This window comes from Zalophus californianus, chromosome 5, assembly GCF_009762305.2.
Source record: "Zalophus californianus isolate mZalCal1 chromosome 5, mZalCal1.pri.v2, whole genome shotgun sequence".
Taxonomy (NCBI): domain Eukaryota; kingdom Metazoa; phylum Chordata; class Mammalia; order Carnivora; family Otariidae; genus Zalophus; species Zalophus californianus.
In genome coordinates this window covers 33,881,736-33,903,702 of record NC_045599.1, presented here as the reverse complement: position 1 = coordinate 33,903,702, position 21,967 = coordinate 33,881,736, and the positions used below count along the sequence as shown (strand labels likewise).

Genomic DNA, 21,967 nt, shown 5'->3' with positions numbered 1-21,967 from the left:
ATCTTTTGATAATACTCATATATATGATATACTGAAGGTTGATATAGAGGAAAAGCCCTTAAGTATGGGAGAAATTGTAGCCTTTCTATTTAATACTACTGTGAAACAAAAACATGCATTTTTTGCAGACATTTCACCATTTAAAGATTTAAAACAGGTAGGCTTAATATCAGATTAAAAAGAAGCTATACTAATACTTCATTGTATTAATATCATGATGCTTTCTAAGTAACCACAACATCAAAAATTTAGAGTTTCCATATAACAATCAAATAGAGGATGGGGCTGGAGTCATCTTCAAATCAACCGTGCTTGATAATGAAAAGTTGATAAATTCAACACATGTTCATGACTTTTAAGTAATGCAATGAAGTTGAAAATTCTTTGTCTCCATCAAAATAGAAATGATAAAAAGAGAGTAAATATGAGTATATACTCAAAGAATATTTCTAATCCCCTTAATAGGAATATGGAATCAGCAAATCATCCAAGAAATTCTATATGGACCAAAAACAGTAATGGAGACCTATCATATTTAGAAAGAACCCAAATTCCTTCACCCAAGTTCCTAATTGAATCCAAAACTATTTACAAAATTTGACTTTTCCTCCACACCATCCACAGACCTCTGTTGGGTAGGGACAACAGACCAAAAACTTAAATTCCCTGCTCCCAGCTTCTCCTCAGACACACCTCGTACTGGTAGCTGTGGGACAGGGTCCCCGCGCCGCTGACGTCCACCAGGTGGCCCGGAAAGGGGCCCTCGGGCACCGAGCAGCCGCCCCCCGACGCCGCCCGGCTCCTCCTGCACAGCCGCACCGCCACGAACACCAGCACCGAGAACAGGAAGAGCGACGACACCGACGCCAAGGCGACCACCAGGTAGACGGTGAGCGGGTCGGCGCGGGCCTCGGCCGCCGCCGCGTCCGGGAGCGGCAGGTAGGGCTGCGAGAAGCCGTCCACCAGCAGCACGTGCAGCGTGACGCTGGCCGACAGCGGCGGCTCGCCATTGTCCTTGACCAGCACGACCAGCCTGTGCTTGACGGCGTCGCGCTCGCTCAGCAGCCTGGCCGTGCGCACCTCGCCGCTGTGCGCCCACACGCCGAACAGCCCGGGCTCCGTGGCCTTGAGCAGCTGGTACGACAGCCAGGCGTTCTGGCCCGAGTCGCCGTCCACCGCCACCACCTTGGTCACCAGGTAGCCCGCCTCGGCCGCCCTGGGCACCAGCTCGGTGCAGGGCGCGGAGCCGTTCTGCAGCGGGTACAGCACGAAGGGCGAGTTGTCGTTGTCGTCCACCACCAGCACGCGCACCAGCGCCTGGCTGCTGAGCGCCGGCGAGCCGCGGTCGGCCGCGCCCACGCGGAACTCGAACGCCCGCAGCGCCTCGAAATCCAGGGACCTGAGCGCGAACAGCTGCCCGTTGTCCGCGTTGATGGACACCAGCGAGGCCAGCGGCAGCTGCGGGTCCTGGGGCGGCAGCAGCGAGTAGGTGACCTGCGCGTTGGCGCCCGAGTCTCTGTCCGTGGCGCTCACGCTGCCGATGTGCAGGGCGGGGCTGTTGTTCTCGCGCACCCGCAGGGTGTAGGCGGCTTGGCTGAAGGCCGGGGCGTTGTCGTTGACGTCGGAGACCGTCACCGTTATGTTGTGCTGGGTTTTCAGCCTGGGGGTCCCCAGGTCGGTGACGGTGATGGTGATGTTGTACTCGGCCTGGCTCTCTCTGTCTAGCTCTCCTTCTGTTACTAGCTTGTAGAAATTCTCAACGGAAGGTTTCAGAGTGAATGGAACATCGTCCTGGATGGAACAAACCACCTCCCCATTGTCCCCAGAGTCTCGGTCTTGAATACTGAAAAGAGCTATTGTGGTCTCAGGGGAATTTTCTGGGATGGCGCTTATAAGTGAAGCCACCGTCAGTTCGGGGGTGTTGTCATTTATATCCACCACCTCTATTATGACAGTACATTTTCCAGAAAGACCTGCCCCGTCAGAGGCCTTAATATCCAGCTCATGTGATATAATTTTTTCAAAATCTAGTTCCCTAATTATTTTAATTTCTCCTGTGAGTTCATTAAGTGCAAATGTCCTACTAATCTCTTCATCACCGTAAAAAAATGAATAGAATACTTGGCCGTTTGTTCCTGTGTCTAAATCTCTAGCTGAAACAGTGACAATAAGAGATCCCAGAGGACTGTTTTCCAGGATCTGCACACGATAGAGTGGCTGCACAAACTCAGGGGCATTGTCATTGATGTCCAAGATATCAATGAGGACCAAGGCTGTCCCAGTTTTGGGAGGAACTCCACCATCTACTGCCAGGAGAGTTAACCTAAGCTCAGGCTGCTCCTCTCGATCTAGGGCTTTGTCCAGAACCAGTTCCGGGTATTTCCTGCCTTCACCGCTATTGCGCGTAAGAACGTGGAAATGGGAGTTGGGATAAATGGTGTAGTTTTGAATATTATTGATACCTACATCCAAATCTTGTGCATTTTTCAGGGGAAACACAGTCCCTGGAAGAGTATTTTCCATGATTTTCAAAATCATTTCTGCTTCTGGGAACACAGGGGAATTGTCATTTATGTCAGTGACCAAAAGCTTATACCTATATACCTCTAAAGGTTCTTCCAGTAACACCTGGAATTGAAGTACACAAGGCTCAGTGGGGCCACACAGTTCCTCCCGATCCAGTTTCTCATTTACTCGCAAATCTCCAGTCTGAAGGTTCAGCTGAAAATATTTTTTGTCATTTGTAAAAATGATCCGAGCCCTCCGCCAAGAGAGCTCTTTTACCGCTAGCCCTATGTCCTTTGCTAGATTGGCCACAAAAGAACCACTCTCTGTTTCTTCAGCAATACGGTAATCTTCCTGCTCCGCCCAAGTGTGAGCCAGCAAAACAAAGAGAAGAACTTGCCTTAGTCTAGGAAAGCGTTCCTTTTCAGCCTCCATTTCTCCAACGCCAAAAGTCTTTAGAATCTGAGTGCCTGTTTGGTCTTTACGCAGTCCCCTCCGGGAGTCAATCCCTGCCGCAAGGTAATTACCGTAAGGAATTATCTTCTCTTACATGTGTGTATGACTGCCCGAACAGTAACCATCCGCAGGTCTGTTTTTCGCAGCCTTAGCTTACAGCGCCACCATGTGTTGTACTTCAACCTAGTTTGCTGAAATTGCTCCAAAACCCATCAGACTTAACTTTGATTTACACACATAAACAAACCACAGATTATATATGGGATGGTTTATAAATAAAATGATAACTTCTGTTTTCCTATGAGATTATGAATGTGGAAATGGTGCCAGACACGTTGGGAAAGGATGCAAAAACAAAGCCAACTGTATTTGTTTATTCAACAAATGCTTATCAATTTCATGTTATATGTCAGACACTGTACTAAGTGCTGGGAATACAAATACCTTCTCTGAACTAATGGAGTTTACAATATAATGTCTACTATATTGTATAATCTCTGCTCTCCAGGGAAATTGACTAGAAAATGATGTGTAGCTATCAGTCTATTCCTAAACAAAGAATATACATAATTAAACTCAACTCACTGCCAGCACAGTAGATGAAAAGACTCATTCACATGTTTCAGGAGTATAAACTTAAGTGATAGACCAGCTAGAACTAGTTTATTATGCAAACTCAATAGAAAGCTTAAGGGGTTGTAGATGACTTATTTGTAAATACTGTCTAAGGAGAATATCTCTGTACCTCTGTGAGCATGTTGTATTGACTTGTTCTATTGTCCAAAACAATTTATAAAGACATCTATATTTATTCCTAAAACCAAGATACTCACATGTTGAAGCAGAGATTCACTGAGATCTTGAAAAGTAGGATAGTCAAGATCATAAAAATAAAGGGCTGACGTTAAAGTAATAAAGTGCAGAAGAAAATAAGTTGGATTCATCTGAAAGAGCATGTAAAACTTATATCAAGTAAGGAAGATTGCAACTCATTTTTAGCAAGCAACTCACGTATCCCTTATGGATAGCTTGAGATCCTGGCATCCTAGCATGAAACTGAAGTTCTTTTACGTCTATCAATGGGAAAAATATCTGTAGTAGGGGGCCTGGGTCTCTCCAGCTGCATCAAACTTTAGCCAAAATTTTAATAACGTTTAAATAATAGACACTATCACGTATTCTGGCACACTAATACCTAGCTAACTGGGAAAATAGCATGGGCCAAGTATAAAAATTGTGTTGCATATTAGTTTAACTCTATTAAAGGTACGAATCACTCAAATCAATATTCTATTTTAGAATGTTTTCCTCTGCATAGTAAAACAAATTGATTATGTAAACTCAAAATATGGGAACATGCTGTTGACAGTTAAAATCTAATAGATAATTTCCTTTTAGAAAGGTCTTGGTCATGGACCAGACTCTATTATGGAATCAAATGTCCAAGAAAATGTGCCCTTAGTGTCCATGCAGTTTTTAAAATATTAATAGATAGAAGCTGGTACCTATGTTGGTAAGTGAATGGATCAAAACTAGTTTTTCATTCCCATCTGTATCTCTCAGATAAATTTTGTCTTTATTTTCTTTTCTAAGGAGAAAGTTTTATGCCCATATACTTGGCAGGAAGCTTGAATTTTTTTTCCCGAGTGTTCTAGTAACAGAGTATGTGTCAATCAAATTGCTATTAATGAAATCATGAATTAACCCATATAATCTATAAATTGGATTATTTCTAGATCCTGAAGATTTTACATTAGATGATAAAATAATTCTGCTAGCATTGAACTCAGTTATTTTTAAAAGAAAGAGATGATAAGGAAGGTATGATGTATAGACATCCAAACAATAACAATTTCAGTGTTACTTTTTAAAACTAATCCTGGAGAACAAAATAAATGGAGGGAAACCTGTTAACAAAATATTCCATAAAATCTTTTGTAGTATCTTTCAGTTGAAAGAGCTCATAAATTGTTTACAAAATTAAGTTTTATAACAAAATTTTCTAGTATACATTAGTTATCTCTAAGCTTGTACATTTTTTATTCCATTTATTGATTATGTTAATATTAAAAGCCTGCAATAACAGACCTAGGTTTTATGGTAAATAGTCTAATTGAGTACTCAAGATTGCATGTATCTTTTCTGACTCTTTTGGTTTCAAGAAGTGCACTCTCCCCATGATAGGTTAAATAAAGGAGTTTTATTATTAGGAAACTGGAGTTTTACTGTAGGGCTCAAGGACAATTAGACAATGGGGACTTAGGAACCCTGGAATCAGGAACTGACAGGTCTACAACCAAGTGACTCTTAGTCTCTTTTGTTTCTTAGGCTTCTGCTTCTACCACTCCCTTATTCCTTCCCATTTTCCTTCCATTTCTCCTTTCTTTCCTCCCTCTCTACATGCCATTCTGTGCTGCCAACCTACACAAGTGTAAACATGGCTACCTCAGCCCATACTTAATATTTATTTCCTAGTTACGAGCAATCAAGAAAAAAAAATAGATGAACTACATCATAATTACAAACTTAGGGACTTGGAGAATGTGACTATTCCTACTTTAATCAGGAGTCTATAACAAGACCAATAAAAAATGACCGAGAGAGGTAAAGAAAGGTATAATAAACATCTCAGCAGTGATTGCTTCCCTTGGGAAGTCTCAGGAAGTTCTCAGACAAAAGTGTGGGCTGGATATATATATTAATCCAAACAAGATTAGAATTTATTTTAATACAACATCTACCAGCAATACACACCATTCTCAAAATGTTTACAAAGAAAACTACCTAAGTGCAGAAAAATTACTCTGAAGTATTTGGCAGAAAAGTAGAATGGCAAGACTGATTATGCTTTTTAAAAAAGAAATCTAAATAAGACAACATCTTAGAAACCATGCATGGTTTTTATTTATACCATGCATTTTCCTCTATCGAACATATAAAAACTGTTTCAGTGAGAGGATCTAGAGCTCAGAACACCCAAAGAATGTGGCTGAGCCTAGTGTGCCGTTAAGCTTGAAGGGAAAATGCTGTATATTTGAATAAATTATTTGAGGTTGCGTTTTGGAAGAAAGACCAAGCAAATCCTAGCTCCCTTAGTTTTTTCCACAGTTAGTATAAAAAAGAGCAGAAAACAAATCATTAAAATTTCTGTGAAAATTCTTAAGTAAAATGAAGTTACCCAAAACAAAGAATTTTACATTACAATGAATACATTTTACAAAGAAATAGCGCTCACTATAAAAGTTCTGCACAATAATCAAATCCCTAAATGAACTCAAAGCCATTCTTAAAAGTGTGGCTTTCCTCCGTTTTATGTTCCGGGGGAGGGAGGTTGGGGATCGCCGGTTTAAGGAACTTGAACTCTCTGGTCCCAGATCCTTCCGTCAGACACACCTCGTACTGGTAGCTGTGGGACAGGGTCCCCGCGCCGCTGACGTCCACCAGGTGGCCCGGAAAGGGGCCCTCGGGCACCGAGCAGCCGCCCCCCGACGCCGCCCGGCTCCTCCTGCACAGCCGCACCGCCACGAACACCAGCACCGAGAACAGGAAGAGCGACGACACCGACGCCAAGGCGACCACCAGGTAGACGGTGAGCGGGTCGGCGCGGGCCTCGGCCGCCGCCGCGTCCGGGAGCGGCAGGTAGGGCTGCGAGAAGCCGTCCACCAGCAGCACGTGCAGCGTGACGCTGGCCGACAGCGGCGGCTCGCCATTGTCCTTGACCAGCACGACCAGCCTGTGCTTGACGGCGTCGCGCTCGCTCAGCAGCCTGGCCGTGCGCACCTCGCCGCTGTGCGCCCACACGCCGAACAGCCCGGGCTCCGTGGCCTTGAGCAGCTGGTACGACAGCCAGGCGTTCTGGCCCGAGTCGCCGTCCACCGCCACCACCTTGGTCACCAGGTAGCCCGCCTCGGCCGCCCTGGGCACCAGCTCGGTGCAGGGCGCGGAGCCGTTCTGCAGCGGGTACAGCACGAAGGGCGAGTTGTCGTTGTCGTCCACCACCAGCACGCGCACCAGCGCCTGGCTGCTGAGCGCCGGCGAGCCGCGGTCGGCCGCGCCCACGCGGAACTCGAACGCCCGCAGCGCCTCGAAATCCAGGGACCTGAGCGCGAACAGCTGCCCGTTGTCCGCGTTGATGGACACCAGCGAGGCCAGCGGCAGCTGCGGGTCCTGGGGCGGCAGCAGCGAGTAGGTGACCTGCGCGTTGGCGCCCGAGTCTCTGTCCGTGGCGCTCACGCTGCCGATGTGCAGGGCGGGGCTGTTGTTCTCGCGCACCCGCAGGGTGTAGGCGGCTTGGCTGAAGGCCGGGGCGTTGTCGTTGACGTCGGAGACCGTCACCGTTATGTTGTGCTGGGTTTTCAGCCTGGGGGTCCCCAGGTCGGTGACGGTGATGGTGATGTTGTACTCGGCCTGGCTCTCTCTGTCCAGTGGTATCTCTGTTACCAGGGTGTAGAAATTCTTGAAGGTAGGCTTCAAGAGAAAGGGGAGGTCATCCTGAATGGAGCACACCATCTTCCCGTTGTCCCCAGCATCTTGGTCTCGTACGCTAAAAATAGCGACCACCATTTCAGGTGACGAATTTTCAGGTATGGGGCTGGTAAGAGATGTCATGACTATTTCTGGTGCGTTGTCATTCACATCCACAACCTGAACTAAAATTGCTGATTTACCAGAAAGGCCACCTCCATCAACGGCCTGAATATTTATTGTATATGACTGAATTAACTCGAAATCCAGAAGCGCTTTTAAATGGATTTCACCAGAAATTGGATGGATTTCAAATGTTTTCCGTATGTCTGTGGAGACGTGGGAAAATGAGTAAGATAGTTCTCCATATATTCCTGCATCCAAATCTGTAGCAGACACCCTGACGACCAAGGAGTCCACAGGACTGTTTTCTGGTACCTGAACCTCATAGACAGGACTCTCAAACTCTGGAGCATTGTCATTGATATCTAAAACCAAAACACGAACCAGTATAGTTCCAGACCTGGGCGGAGACCCGCCATCCAAGGCTGTTAGCGTTAATCTAAACTCGGGCTCCTTTTCTCGATCCAAAAATTGGTCCAGTAACAGCTCTGGGTATTTTCCGCCATCATCACTGGCTTGTAATTTAAGGTGGAAATAAGGATTGGGACTTAATGTATAGTTTTGGACACCATTCTTTCCTACATCCAAGTCCTGAGCACTGTCCATTTGGAATGAGGTTCCTGGAGCAGTACTTTCTGAGATTTTCAGAAGTATGTGTTTGTCTAGGAAGGCAGGAGTATGATCATTTATGTCTTTAACCCAAAGTTCAGCCCGAAAAAATTGTAAAGGATTTTCAAATAATACCTGGAAATACAATATACATGGCTCTGTGAGATGGCAAAGTGCCTCCCGGTCGAGTTGCTCATTTAAGAGCAAGTTGCCAGTCTGCTGATCCAACAGTAAATATGGTTTATAGTCGTCAAAGATGACTCTCGCCCCCCGTGCAACCAAGTCTTCCACACCCAAACCTATGTTTTTCACCACATTGGCTATAACGGAGCCGATCTCCATTTCCTCTGCCACAGAATAGCGCCAGGGCTCTGAACACACCAAAGACCCTCCCAGGAAAACAAAGAAAAGCAGCACTTGCCTTATCTGCTGAGGGCGCCTCTCTCCTGGCTCCATGGCTCCTTAGCCAAAGGTGTTTCTGCAGAAATGTTTCAACTCAGTCGCAAACAGCTCCTAAATTGCTCCTTTCATCTATCAGCCTGGACCACTGGGGATCTATAGACTTGTAATCCTGTCACGAGGGTGTTGTTGGCTCCCTAGCTTTCTCTTGAAACCCTCTTTTCCCCTTCCTGCTTTTCCTGTGCTCTCAATTCCACTGATTAATGGAGACCAGAGCATTGGATAGTACCATAAAGTCCCCATCTTATCCTGCAGCGCCACCACGCGACTCTGCAGCTTCTCAGGTTTTTAAACAGTCAAATAAGTTTGAGACAAAATATTATTTTGTGTATTTGTTGATTAATTTAAATTACACTTTCTCCGGGGCACCTGGGTGGCTCAGTCATTAAGCATCTGCCTTCGGCTCAGGTCATGATCCCAGGGTCCTGGGATTGAGCCCTGCATCGGGCTCCCTGCTCAGCGGGCAGCCTGCTTCTCCCTCTCCCACTCCCCCTGCTTGCGTTCCCTCTCTTCCTGTGTCTCTCTCTGTCAAACAAATAAATAAAATCTTTTTAAAAAATTGAACAAATTAGATCCCAGTTTAGTTGTAGAAAAGGTCTATTTTGCAGACCCAGGCCTTCCAGGGGCATAATCATAAATATTTTATTCATCCATTCATTACTTTGTCTAGCAAATATTTATTGACCATATACTTGTGCTAGGAATGGTAGTAAGTGTTAGGGATAGAGTGGTAAGCAGTTTCTGTCCTGAGAGATGGAGGCAGAAAGTGATTACACATTTAAAAATAGAACATAATGAGGGATGCCTGGGTGCCTCAGTCAGTTAAGCATCCAACTCTTTATTTCAGCTCAGGACATGATCTCAGAGTCGTGAGACCCTGCTGAGCATGGAGCTTGCTTAAGATTCTCTCCTTCCCTCCTCCTCTGCCCCTCCCCACTAAAAATAAAAATAAATTAAAACTTAAAAAAATGGAACGTAATGAATACCATGATAGCAAAAGTTCATGCTATTCTAAGAGCATAGATAAGGGCCATCTAACCAGAATTTTGAAGTACAGAAAATACTTTTCTGGAACAAAAAATGGGTGTTGGGTAAAATTTCCGGATAATCCCAAAATATGATTGTGCAAATCTGAGATGAGAGAAGTGTTTTTGGAAGAACTGAAATAGGATCAATATGGCTAAGCCATAGAACAAGAGGAAAGAAATAAGAAATGAGATTGGAGAGATAAGCAAATAATTTTGTAAGCCCTTCCAAGGCATTTGGAACTCTACATCAATGGAAATGCAAGATTATTAAAGGCTTTTAAATAGAAAAGGAGATGACATTGACCTCAACTAGAAATGCAGTAATAATCTTATATTAAAATGATAAAGATACAGGATGTGGTGACAGACTAGAAATGGAGGGAGTGGGATAAGAAGAAGTGAAAAAAATGTACCTTTCTTCAGGCTTAGGGAACTAAGTGAGTGTTGGTGCTATTAACTAATAGAGGAAACAGGAAAAGGAGAAGAGAGGAAGAAGTATAGAGCTGGAGAGGATGTTTAGTTTTAAGGAAGGGACCATTTAAATTTAAAACGTGTTGCATTTGAATTGTCCATAGAGCACCCCATATAAATAGTTATATAAATGATCTTCCACTACATAAATGAAATTGAGAAAAGAGGTTTGAGCTACAGAGACAAATTTAGGATTTATCAGTATAAATGGTGGTTGAAGCCCTTCAAGAAAGAAGGTAAGTTGTAAATTAAGAGGAGTATGCTTGATTTTGTGATTTCGGAGATGATGTAGCTCTGAGACTACCATCTCCAGAAAGTGTCCACGGTCTTAGGTGACTAAGACTAGAGTATAAGTGAATGTCACCAGAGGAGAAGAAGGCTAGAAACAGAGACAGGTCAAACTCCTAGACCCAGAATTGTGGCAAAGGATAGACAGAGTAAAACTGTAAGAAGTTATATTTGAGAAATCAAATGTCTTTACACCACTTCTCTCCTATGATCTTGTTTAATTTAAAGCCACACTGATCTCTCATTTGATTCTCTTATTTGATGACTCTTAAGGCAGGAAGATTTTCTCATTTCTTTCAGCTTATTGAAGATATCTTGCTTTTAATTTCCAGTGCTACTGTTGAGAAATTGTCAGCATGGAACATAGCTGTCTGTCTAACTGCCATGTGTTTAAAGATTATATGTCTTTTCCCTATACCTTTTCATTTAAAAAATTCTCTTTGTTTTTGGCTTTTTAAAACTACACAATGATGTTTCCAGGCATGTTTATCTTTTACTTATCCTGTCAGGTTTATTTGAGTCTCTTGAATCTGTGTGTTGACATTTTAATCAATTCTGGAAAAATCTCATATATATATATATGAATTTTTTTTAAGTAGGCTCCATGCCCAATGTGGGGTTTGAACTCATGACCCTGAGATTAAGAGTCCCATGCTCCAATGACTGAGCCAGCCAAGTGACTCTACAGTATTTTTCAAATATTGCTTCTGATCCTGTCTTAAACTTTTTACTCTGTCCTATGTTTCTAACCATCTCCTCCATATTTTTTCATCTTCCAAACTCTCTCAGCTGTATGCTAGATATATTCTGACCTTTCACTTCACAAATTATTTATTCAGTTATATCTACTTTCTCATTAAACCTTTTATTCAATTTTAATTGAATTTAAATTTTGGTCATATTTTTTAGTTCTAGGAGTTCTATTTCGTTCTTTTTTTTTTTTCAAGATTTTATTCATTTATTTGACAGAGAGAGCACAAGCAGGGGAGCGGCAGGTGGCGAGTGGGGAGGAGAAGCAAGCTCTCAGCTGATCAGGGAGCTTGATGAAGGGCTTAAACCCAGGACCCTGGGATCATGACCTGAGCCGAAGGCAGACGCCCAACTGACTGAGCCACCCAGGCACCCCTATTTGGTTCTTTAATAATCTATCACATTTCTTATTCTCTTTACATCTCTAAGCATAACTTTTATTTCAATTAAAGTGTTTAGCATATTATTAGATTATGTCTGCTAATTAAAATGTTTGAAGTATATTTCTGTATTCTGATTTTTTTTTCTGTTGGCTCTCACTCATGGTGTCATGTTTCCTTGTGTATTCAGTTATCTTTGTGGTCAGGTTAAGAATATAAAACTTATTTATATGAATATTTTTAGCCTTAGGATGAACTTTCTTTTATAGAAGGTCTGCATTCGGTTCCATCAGAATCTGGAAGCACTACTTTTGTCAACAACCATTTGTTCAGTGCTAAAAAATCAAATTCAGGGCTGAAATTCCACACAAGGGTTCATCCATTTCCTGTTTACTTTCACCTTAAAGGAGTAGTTCTTAGGGATCCATATTTATTAATGCAAGGGTCTTCTATGAACTTTACTTTGTTATGCTTTTATTTCCTCCCTTATTATATAAACCATCTAAATAGAGGTTTACACTTCCTAGGATTCCAAATATTCTAGTGAAAAAGTAGATTTTAAGCTCATTTATCTCTCTGGATTACCCTTAGACATTAATTGTGACCTGATAATATATTAGTGTCTTATTAGCTAATTGTTTTCAATGGAAGCATGGGTCTACACAATCTGTACCATTCTTACTACAAATAAGTCTCAATGAGACTTGTCTCAAAATTACAAGTAAACTCTTAGCTTTCTAGAGTATGGGCAATTGATCTCAAGAAGATAGAGAAATAATATGCATTTTGTACCAACTTCAACTGATCAATGCTAAATCAACCCTATAATGCTGCAATCAACTTAAACAATCTCTTCAAAGAGAAAATTTCTGTCATTGACATTGGTATAGCTCCTACTTCTCTCTGCATTCTTTATTCTCCTATATAAACACAACTTCTTTCCCACATCTGTTCCTTCTTCTCTCCTCCCAATATGTTTATTTATATATTTGTACAAATATAAGATATTATGTATTATATGGACATATACAGCACTGTACTATAAATCTTAGTATCTTTCTTTCTTTTAAACATTTGGGATTTATCCATGTGGTTTTATATACACCTAGTTCACTCCTTTTGATAATACTGCATAATACGTCTTCAGAAACATTTTCCACATTTCAGTTATCAGTTGCTTTACTGATGGATATGTAGGGTTGACTCCTATTCTTTGCTCTCCCCAAGATGAACATTCTTATGCATATCATTTGTGAAGCTGTGAAAGAAATTATTTGGCTTATACACTTGAAACTAATATAACATTGTGTGTCAACTATACTTCAATTAAAAAAAAAAGAATTTTCTGGCTTATATACCCCAAAGTAGAATTGCTGGATCACAGGGTATGTTCACTCTAAATTTCACTAAATACAATTAAAAATCTCTCAAAGTGGTCTGTACATGTGATTTCCTATTGTTCCACTTGATATTATGCAAAATTCTCATCTTTACTAATGCTATGGGTATAAAGTAGGTCTTATTTTAGTATGTTTTTCACCAACTAATGAGGTCAAGCATCATTTCATGTTCTTTTCAGACTTCATTTTCCCTTTTTTGAATTTCCTTTCCCTTCTATCCTTTAAAAAAAAAAAACCTTACTGGCTCTCTGACTTTTTGATTTTTGCTAATCTGCAACAGTTACTTGAATAATCTGAATAATAATCCTTCTCAGTTGAACTGCTCCAAGTAGCTTCTCCCTGCCTTCTGGCTTACCTATGTTATCTTTTGGTTCTGAGGTAGTAATATTTGTCAGTTTTCATCTTTATTGTTTGTACTTTTAAAGCTTTAAGGAATTCAAACTGATAGTAAGGTTATAAATATATTTTTCCAGGGTTTATTACATTTTCTCAATTAAAATACTTTAACTTCACCTCTTAAATCCATAGAAAGTTTATTTTTATATGGCATGAGATGAGGATTTTTCTTTATATAGTGAGCCAATTTTCCCAATAACATTTGCTAAGTGATATGTCTAGCCCCTAAACCCAGTGATTTTGACACCTCCTCTATCACAACCACATTCTCTTATATAAGAGGATCTGACCCTGGATTCTGTTCTATATGGTAGTCTACAAGTCTCTTCCTAAATTATTCAAATAGGAGGGCGCCTGGGTGGCTCAGTTGGTTAAGCGACTGTCTTCGGCTCAGGTCATGATCCTGGAGTCCCGGGATCGGGTCCCGCATCGGGTCCCGCATCGGGCTCCCTGCTCGGCAGGGAGTCTGCTTCTCCCTCTGACCCTCTCCCCTCTCATGCTGTCTCTCTATCTCATTCTCTCTCTCAAATAAATAAATAAAATCTTTAAAAAAATAAATTATTCAAATAGGATATTCTGTTTTTCTCTATTCTTTTCTTTTTTAAAAAGATTTTATTTATTTATTTGAGAGAGAGAGAATGAGAGAGAGCAAAAGAGGGGGAGAGTCAGAGGGAGAAACACACTCCCCACTGAGCAGGGAGCCCAATGAGGGACTCCATGTAGGACTCAATCCAGGGACTCCAGGATCGTGACCTGAGCCCAAAGCAGTCACTTAACCAACTGAGCCACCCAGGCGCCCCTATCTATTCTTTTTTAAAATGTTTATTTATTTTAGAGAAGAGAGAAAGAGAGAGAGTGGGGAGGGGCCGAGGGAGAAAGGGGAGAGGGAGAGAATCTTCAAGCAGATTCCCTGCTGAGCGCAGAGCCTGACATGGGGCTTGATCCCTGGACCCTGAGATTATGACCTGAGCTGAAATCAAGAGTGTTATGCCAAACCAACTGAGCCACCCAGGTGCCCCTGTTCTTGTCTATTCTTTTTTTTTTTAAGATTTTTATTTATTTATTTGAGAGAGAGAGAGAGGATAAGAGAGAGAGAGAGAGAGCATGAGAGTGGGGAGGGTCAGAGGGAGAAGCAGACTCCCCGCTGAGCAGGGAGCCCAATGTGGGACGTGATCCTGGCACTCCAGGATCACGACCTGAGCCGAAGGCAGACACTTAACCGACTAAGCCACCCAGGTGCCCCTATTCTTATCTATTCTTATTAGTGCATAAGAAGCATAAGATTTGCTTCTTATGAGTCTGAGGGATTAACAGGGGCCAAACATTCTTTTTCAAGATTTTATTGTTTAAATATCTATTTATATGAAATTCTCACAGCCAGTAAATATCTACTGCAACACAAAATAAAACCAGTAAAAATTTCATGAAGAAAAAAAAGATTCCTAGGGAAATTGGAATTTGTTGCACCCATTTCTCAATGTCAAATTCTATTTTATTACATCATCTAGCCTATATCTAATTTTATGAGAAAATTACAAAAATGTAAGACACACTAGCTACATAGCCACACTACATTATAGCTATGAAAATCTCTACCTATAATCTTCCATTAAACTGTCTACTTAAATATTAGAGACATAATCTGTAACACCATAAGATATCTATAAACCATAAATACAGAACCATTCTTTCTTTTGGATATCAGAGAGAGGCCACAAAGTATTAAAGATTACAAATCAATGGAAAAGTGAACCTAATTCATTTCTTTAACATTTTGATTTTTCATTTCAACTTAAGAAGTTTTTATAGGGCTCTCTGGGCTCAGACCTAGTTTGCGGCGACATGGCTAAACGCACCAAGAAGGTCGGAATTGTGGGTAAATACGGGACCCGTTATGGTGCCTCCCTCAGGAAAATGGTGAAGAAGATTGAAATAAGCCAGCACGCCAAGTACACTTGCTCCTTCTCTGGCAAAACAAAGATGAAAAGACAAGCTGTGGGGATCTGGCATTGTGGCTCCTGCATGAAAACCGTCGCTGGTGGCGCTTGGAACTACAACACCACTTCTGCTGTCACAGTAAAGTCGGCTATCAGAAGACTGAAGGAGTTGAAAGACCAGTAGAAGCTTCACCACTTGAACCATTACCAGCCTATAATAAATGGGTTAATTTATGTAACAAAAAAAAGAAGTTTTTATAGGTACTCTTCTGATAGTTATTTTACTCAGAATGACACCATGAACTACATTCTAGTTAAGTCATGAACAATATAAAATAATAGAAATTTAAACTAGTAAACATGGTATTGAAGAAAACAAAACAGCCATATCAAGGCCCACAGCATTATAAAGTTCCTTCCCCACAAAGCATAAGAACAACAAAGGAAAATTACTTAAGAAATCAATAATTTTCAATATGATCACTTTCATTTTGTCACAGTGAATTTTTGAAAAACACTGTAAGACAAAAAGCAAGTAAATTAGTTTTCCTAGTACTAAATATGGAGAGGTACCTTTTTTACACTTTATGATGAAAATATGCGACATTAGTAGTACAACAAAAATCCAATATACTTCCACCCAGATCCAACAGCATTTTTTATTTTTGCTTTCTGCTTTGATAAAATACCCAGAAGTAAGTTCTATATATTGTGGCATTCGCTCTTAACACTTCAGTTTGTATCTCCAAATAATTAGTAACATTGTCTTGCATAACAATGCCATTATCACAACAAAAAATGAGCAACAGCTCCGTTAATATAACATTTTTGACCAAACAATTAAAAAAAAAAAGACAACACACAGTTTACATTTCCACTTCATTATGGCCGCTAATAAAGATTTGTGAGGAGAGCGAGAAATGATAATGCATGCAACTATAGTACAACCTAATATCCATTACAGATTGGCAAAAAAGTATCTACACGTTGTCAAGAATAACAAAAGATTCAAAGTTTACAATAAATTATTTTATTGAATGTTGAATCCAAAACTATTCCTAAAGTTCTCATTTACTCCTATATTTCTACCAGTGTCAGGGACTGGAAGGCTGGGGATAATGGGCTTCAAGAACTTGAACTCACCGGTCCCCGAGTCTCCCCTCAGACACACCTCGTACTGGTAGCTGTGGGACAGGGTCCCTGCGCCGCTGACGTCCACCAGGTGGCCCGGAAAGGGGCCCTCGGGCACCGAGCAGCCGCCCCCCGACGCCGCCCGGCTCCTCCTGCACAGCCGCACCGCCACGAACACCAGCACCGAGAACAGGAAGAGCGACGACACCGACGCCAAGGCGACCACCAGGTAGACGGTGAGCGGGTCGGCGCGGGCCTCGGCCGCCGCCGCGTCCGGGAGCGGCAGGTAGGGCTGCGAGAAGCCGTCCACCAGCAGCACGTGCAGCGTGACGCTGGCCGACAGCGGCGGCTCGCCATTGTCCTTGACCAGCACCACCAGCCTGTGCTTGACGGCGTCGCGCTCGCTCAGCAGCCTGGCCGTGCGCACCTCGCCGCTGTGCGCCCACACGCCGAACAGCCCGGGCTCCGTGGCCTTGAGCAGCTGGTACGACAGCCAGGCGTTCTGGCCCGAGTCGCCGTCCACCGCCACCACCTTGGTCACCAGGTAGCCCGCCTCGGCCGCCCTGGGCACCAGCTCGGTGCAGGGCGCGGAGCCGTTCTGCAGCGGGTACAGCACGAAGGGCGAGTTGTCGTTGTCGTCCACCACCAGCACGCGCACCAGCGCCTGGCTGCTGAGCGCCGGCGAGCCGCGGTCGGCCGCGCCCACGCGGAACTCGAACGCCCGCAGCGCCTCGAAATCCAGGGACCTGAGCGCGAACAGCTGCCCGTTGTCCGCGTTGATGGACACCAGCGAGGCCAGCGGCAGCTGCGGGTCCTGGGGCGGCAGCAGCGAGTAGGTGACCTGCGCGTTGGCGCCCGAGTCTCTGTCCGTGGCGCTCACGCTGCCGATGTGCAGGGCGGGGCTGTTGTTCTCGCGCACCCGCAGGGTGTAGGCGGCTTGGCTGAAGGCCGGGGCGTTGTCGTTGACGTCGGAGACCGTCACCGTTATGTTGTGCTGGGTTTTCAGCCTGGGGGTCCCCAGGTCGGTGACGGTGATGGTGATGTTGTACTCGGCTCTTGTCTCTCTGTCCAATGCTTTTTCCGAAACTAGAGTGAAAAAGTTCTTGAAGGTTGGTTTCAGGAAAAAGGGGAGCTCATCCTGAATAGAGCAAACCATCCTCCCATTATCCCCAGCGTCTTGGTCTCGGACACTAAAAAGAGCAACCAGAGTCTCTGAGGCGTTCTCTGGAATTGACTTTGTAAATGATGAGATGGTGACTTCTGGTGGATTATCATTTATATCTATTACTTTAACCAGCAGAGTACATTCTTCGGAAAGACCCCCACCATCTGTTGCCTGAATATTTATAGTGTAGAACTGTATTACTTCAAAATCCAGGCATGATCTCAAATGAACTTCCCCCGATACTGGATTGATTTCAAATGTTTTACGAATATCTTCTGATGCATGCAAAAATGTGTATGATATTTTCCCATAATTTCCTGCATCCAAATCATTAGCAAAAATGGTGATAATCCAGGCCCCAACAGGTGTGTCCTCCAGAACATGCACTTCATAGAGCCTCTGAGCAAACTGAGGGGCATTGTCATTGATGTCCAAGACCTTGATGAGAACCAAAGTCGTCCCAGACCTGGGTGGAGATCCACCATCCAGTGCTGTGAGTGTTAATGTGAGCTCAGACTCCTCCTCATGATCTAATGCTCTGTCCAGGACCAGTTCTGGGTACAACTTTCCATCACCGTTGTCTCGGATTTTAATGTAGAAATGAGAATTGAGGCTAATTGTGTAGTTTTGGAGACTGTTGGTTCCTACATCCAAATCTTGGGCACTCTCCATTAGGAATGTGGCTCCAATACTGGTACTTTCTGATATTTTAATAAGTATTTGCTTGTCTAGAAACATAGGGGAATGATCATTTATGTCTTTGACATGCAGTTCAGCCCGAAAAAACTGTAAAGGGTTTTCTAATACCATCTGAAAATGCAGCACACAGGGCTCGGTGGAGCCACAGAGCTCTTCTCGGTCCAGTTTCTCATTTAGGAGCAAATCCCCCGTCAGTAAATCAAGTTGTAAGTGCTTTTTGTTATCATCCGACACTACCCGGGCCTCCCGTGATGATAGCTCCTCCACCCCAAGCCCTAGATCCCTTGCAAGATTGGCCACAAAAGAACCAACTTCTGTTTCCTCTGCCACAAAATATCGCACAGATTCAGGACCTGCCTGAGATAATCCCAGCAAAACAAAGAAAATCAGGACTTGCCTTTTCCGCAGAGCTAGCTCCCCTTTGATCTCCATGGTTCCTTCCAGCAGCCTCTTTTGCAGAAAAAATTTTCAGCCCTAATTTTGGAAACTGAAGCTCAATTTTTAAAAAATAAGAACCCCCCCTGGAGGGTATATAGCCCTCCAGCAGCTTTAGTAGATGAAGCTCCTTTACTATTTCTCTTTTCAGTGGCTTGGATTGGTCTCTGTTCCCCTCAATGACGAAGCCCACAGTGTTGTCCATGCGCTAATTTCATCTTATCCTACAGCGCCACCATGTGTTTCTACGACTTTTTTTCAGTAAAAAAACTTTTTTTCTCTTTGAACAAATAATTCATGAACACAGCTGAAGTATTTTAAAGCAAATCCCGGACATCATATATCTTTACCTCTAAATACTTCACCAAGTATCTCTAATAGAGAAAGACTTTAAAATATAATGATACCACTATTACAATCAACAAAGTTAGCAGTAATTGCTTGATATACTTATACCCAGTCTGTATTTGGTTTTCCTCATTTTTCTCTAAAATGTTTTTTACTGTTGGTTTGTTTGAATCAGGATCCAAACAAGATCTATACAGGGCATGTAATTTGTGCTGTTTTGAATGCTGACAAGACTCTAGTAAGATGTCCTGAACTGAAGAGGTTTGGGGGGGGGCAGATGTTCTGAATTGAAGAAATATGTCCTGAACTGAAGAAATAATATTTTATTTAGACCATTTCTTTTTTAAGTAACTTTTTAAAAAAGATTTTATTTATTTATTTGAGAGAGAGAGAGCATGAGAGGGAAGAAGGTCAGAGGGAGAAGCAGACTCCCCGCCGAGCAGGGAGCCCGACGCGGGACTCGATCCCGGGACTCCAGGATCATGACCCGAGCCGAAGGCAGTCTCTTAACCAACTGAGCCACCCAGGCGCCCTAAGTAACTTTTTTAAAAAGATGTTTATTTATTTATTTGAGAGAGAGATCGCAGAGCCAGAGGGAGAAGCAGACTCGCCACTGAGTAAGGAGCCAAGGAGGGGCTGGATCTCAGGACCCTGACATCATGACCTGAGCCAAAGGCAGATGCTTAACCAACTGAGCCACCCTGGTGCCCCTAGGCCATTTCTTGAGAATTTCAAATATATGCTCTCCTCCACTCTTGTAAATACTTTTGAATTCAGTCAATTATAGTTAGTAATGTCATTACTTTTTTCACTTACATATTTTTAAAACACCCATGTAAGAATATGGAATAAATAAGATAGATTTAATCCTTGCCTTTATGGAGTTCACTGGCTAAAAATTTGGCAGACAAGTAATTGAAATATTTCACAACGTATGCATAAGTAAAGAGTAATACAGAAATATCTAGAAGAGCCATCTTGTACCTAGGAGGCAGCATAGCGCATGAACATGGATTCTGGAACCAAAATATTTACATTTAGATTCCTAGTTCTACTACTCACTATCTTCAGTCTTGGAGATACTACATTACAATTATGTAGCCTGTTTCCTTACCTGTAAAATAGGGGTGAAAATGGTAGGATTATAGGATTATTATCACAGGAATCTAATGAACTAATATTTACAAAGTTCTTAGTAAGTGCTAATTAAGTATCTATCAAAAAATAAATAAAATCTAGGTTAGATTTTTGAACATCAGCAAAAGCTTTCCTAAGGTAATAAGCTGTAAGTTGTGATCTGACAGGAGGAGGAGTGTTTCAGGCAGACATTTTGAAGAACAGAGAGAAGTTAAATATGCCTTGAACTTTAAACCATAGAAGGGAAGAATTTAAAAATGAGACTGGGAAAAAAGGGTGAGGACATAAATGATTATACAGGTTGTATCACAAATTTAAATTTTTATTTTATGGGTAACTAAAATATGATGTAGGATTTTAAACATTTGATTAACATGATTTCATCTGCATTTTTTAAAGATCAGTTTAGAAGAAGTATAGAGAATCTATTTCAGGAGGAATGACTGGAATCAGAGACACCATTTAGGAGATAATGGTAGCCCAGTTAAGGGTAATGCTGGTGTGGCTGGAGAGAAGAGGGATGATTAGGAAGAGATTTAGGATCTGGTGACTGATGGGTTACATGGGGAGAACAAGAAGAAAGACATGAGGATGATCAACACACCTCTGGATTGGACAACTGGATGGGTAGTCATGTCATTTTCTGAGACAAGGAACACTGAGGAACAAAAAAGATTGAAGTGAAAAAAGATGAAGTCAATTTTGGATATGCTGATATTGAGTTAAGTGCCTCTGGGCTATATGTATGTGTGTTCTCACATGCATGTGCCCGTGTAGAGTAGTATGTATGTACATATATAACTGAAGCATAGCATATAAACTGGGGTATATATGGACTTTGAGTTTCACCAGTATATATATGGTAATTGAAACCATGAGAACTTTTTTTTTTAAGATTTTATTTATTTATTTGACAGAGAGAGAGAGAGAGAGTGAGAGAGGGAACACAAGCAGGGGGAGTGGAAGAGGGAGAAGCAGGCTTCCCGTGGAGCAGGGAGCCTGATACGGGGCTCGATCCCAGGACCCCGGGATCATGACCTGAGCCGAAGGCAGATGCTTAACGACTGAGCCACCCAGGCGCCCCGAAACCGTGAGAACTCTAAGATAACCAAGCAAAAGTATGTCAGGTAACAATTGAAGAGGCTCAGCATAGAACTCTGAAAAAAACACCTTCATTAGAGGAAAGAGGAAATAAAGTATCTTTAAAAAGACAAAGAAGGCCCTGGGTTCAGAATAATGAAACTAAAAGCAAATAGCATTTCAAGGAGATGAGGAAGATCAATGGTAGTAAATGCTTCAGAAACCACCCCCCCCCAAAACGGACGTTAAAATGGTTGACTGGATTAAGAGGATGGTCACTGTGGAGGGTTCTAATAGATACCTGCCAAAATCTCTTCCCTTTAGAGTAATAGCATTGTATGCAGGCACATGACTACTCAATGATTGCCTATCCCAGTCTCCCTTGTAGTTAGGTATTGAATTGAATTAAGTTCTCACTAATATTGTGAGCAGAATTTTTGTTTGCCATTCCTAGGTCTAGAATAGAAGACATCTGGATGGGTTTCCTCCCTCCCAGCCAACTAGAACCTAGATGTGGCAGTGATGAGGCTACAGTCATGCAGATTATGACATTGCAGTAGGGAATGTAGGAGCGGTTACTTGCAACAAAATTTGGTTCTGGAAGGATTGTAAGGAGCAAAGTTGGCTCCTCTACCCAGTCATTTACTGTTAGAAGGAGATACACACTTTTGAACTATTGAAGGAGATACACACTTTTACAAGCCAC

At 42.5% G+C, this 21,967-nt stretch overlaps 5 protein-coding genes across 6 annotated transcripts in view; 1 reads left to right on the top strand and 4 right to left on the bottom strand.

Annotated features, from left to right (window-relative positions):
• The window catches only part of LOC113928569 (protocadherin gamma-C4), a 340,355-nt gene that overhangs the window by 249,664 nt on the left and 68,724 nt on the right, over positions 1-21,967 (bottom strand). The gene's annotated exons all lie outside the window — the stretch shown is intronic.
• Positions 554-3,003, bottom strand: LOC118356961 (protocadherin beta-15-like). The gene is given in 3 exon segments (XM_035727500.1): positions 554-650; positions 652-684; positions 686-3,003. Coding segments are annotated over 3 exon segments (2,370 nt in total). The 5' UTR covers positions 2,941-3,003; the 3' UTR covers positions 554-568.
• Positions 5,069-8,613, bottom strand: LOC113928590 (protocadherin beta-18-like). Its single transcript, XM_035727497.1, has one exon. It carries the CDS (start codon positions 8,611-8,613, stop codon positions 6,226-6,228), a length of 2,388 nt encoding a protein of 795 aa, XP_035583390.1. The 3' UTR covers positions 5,069-6,225.
• LOC113929458 (60S ribosomal protein L37a-like) lies at positions 15,162-15,454 on the top strand. Its single transcript, XM_027606388.2, has one exon. The coding sequence runs from the start codon at positions 15,172-15,174 to the stop codon at positions 15,448-15,450; it is 279 nt and encodes a 92-aa protein (XP_027462189.2). The 5' UTR covers positions 15,162-15,171; the 3' UTR covers positions 15,451-15,454.
• On the bottom strand, positions 16,297-18,964 carry LOC113928586 (protocadherin beta-14). Its single transcript, XM_035727495.1, has one exon. The coding sequence runs from the start codon at positions 18,691-18,693 to the stop codon at positions 16,297-16,299; it is 2,397 nt and encodes a 798-aa protein (XP_035583388.1). The 5' UTR covers positions 18,694-18,964.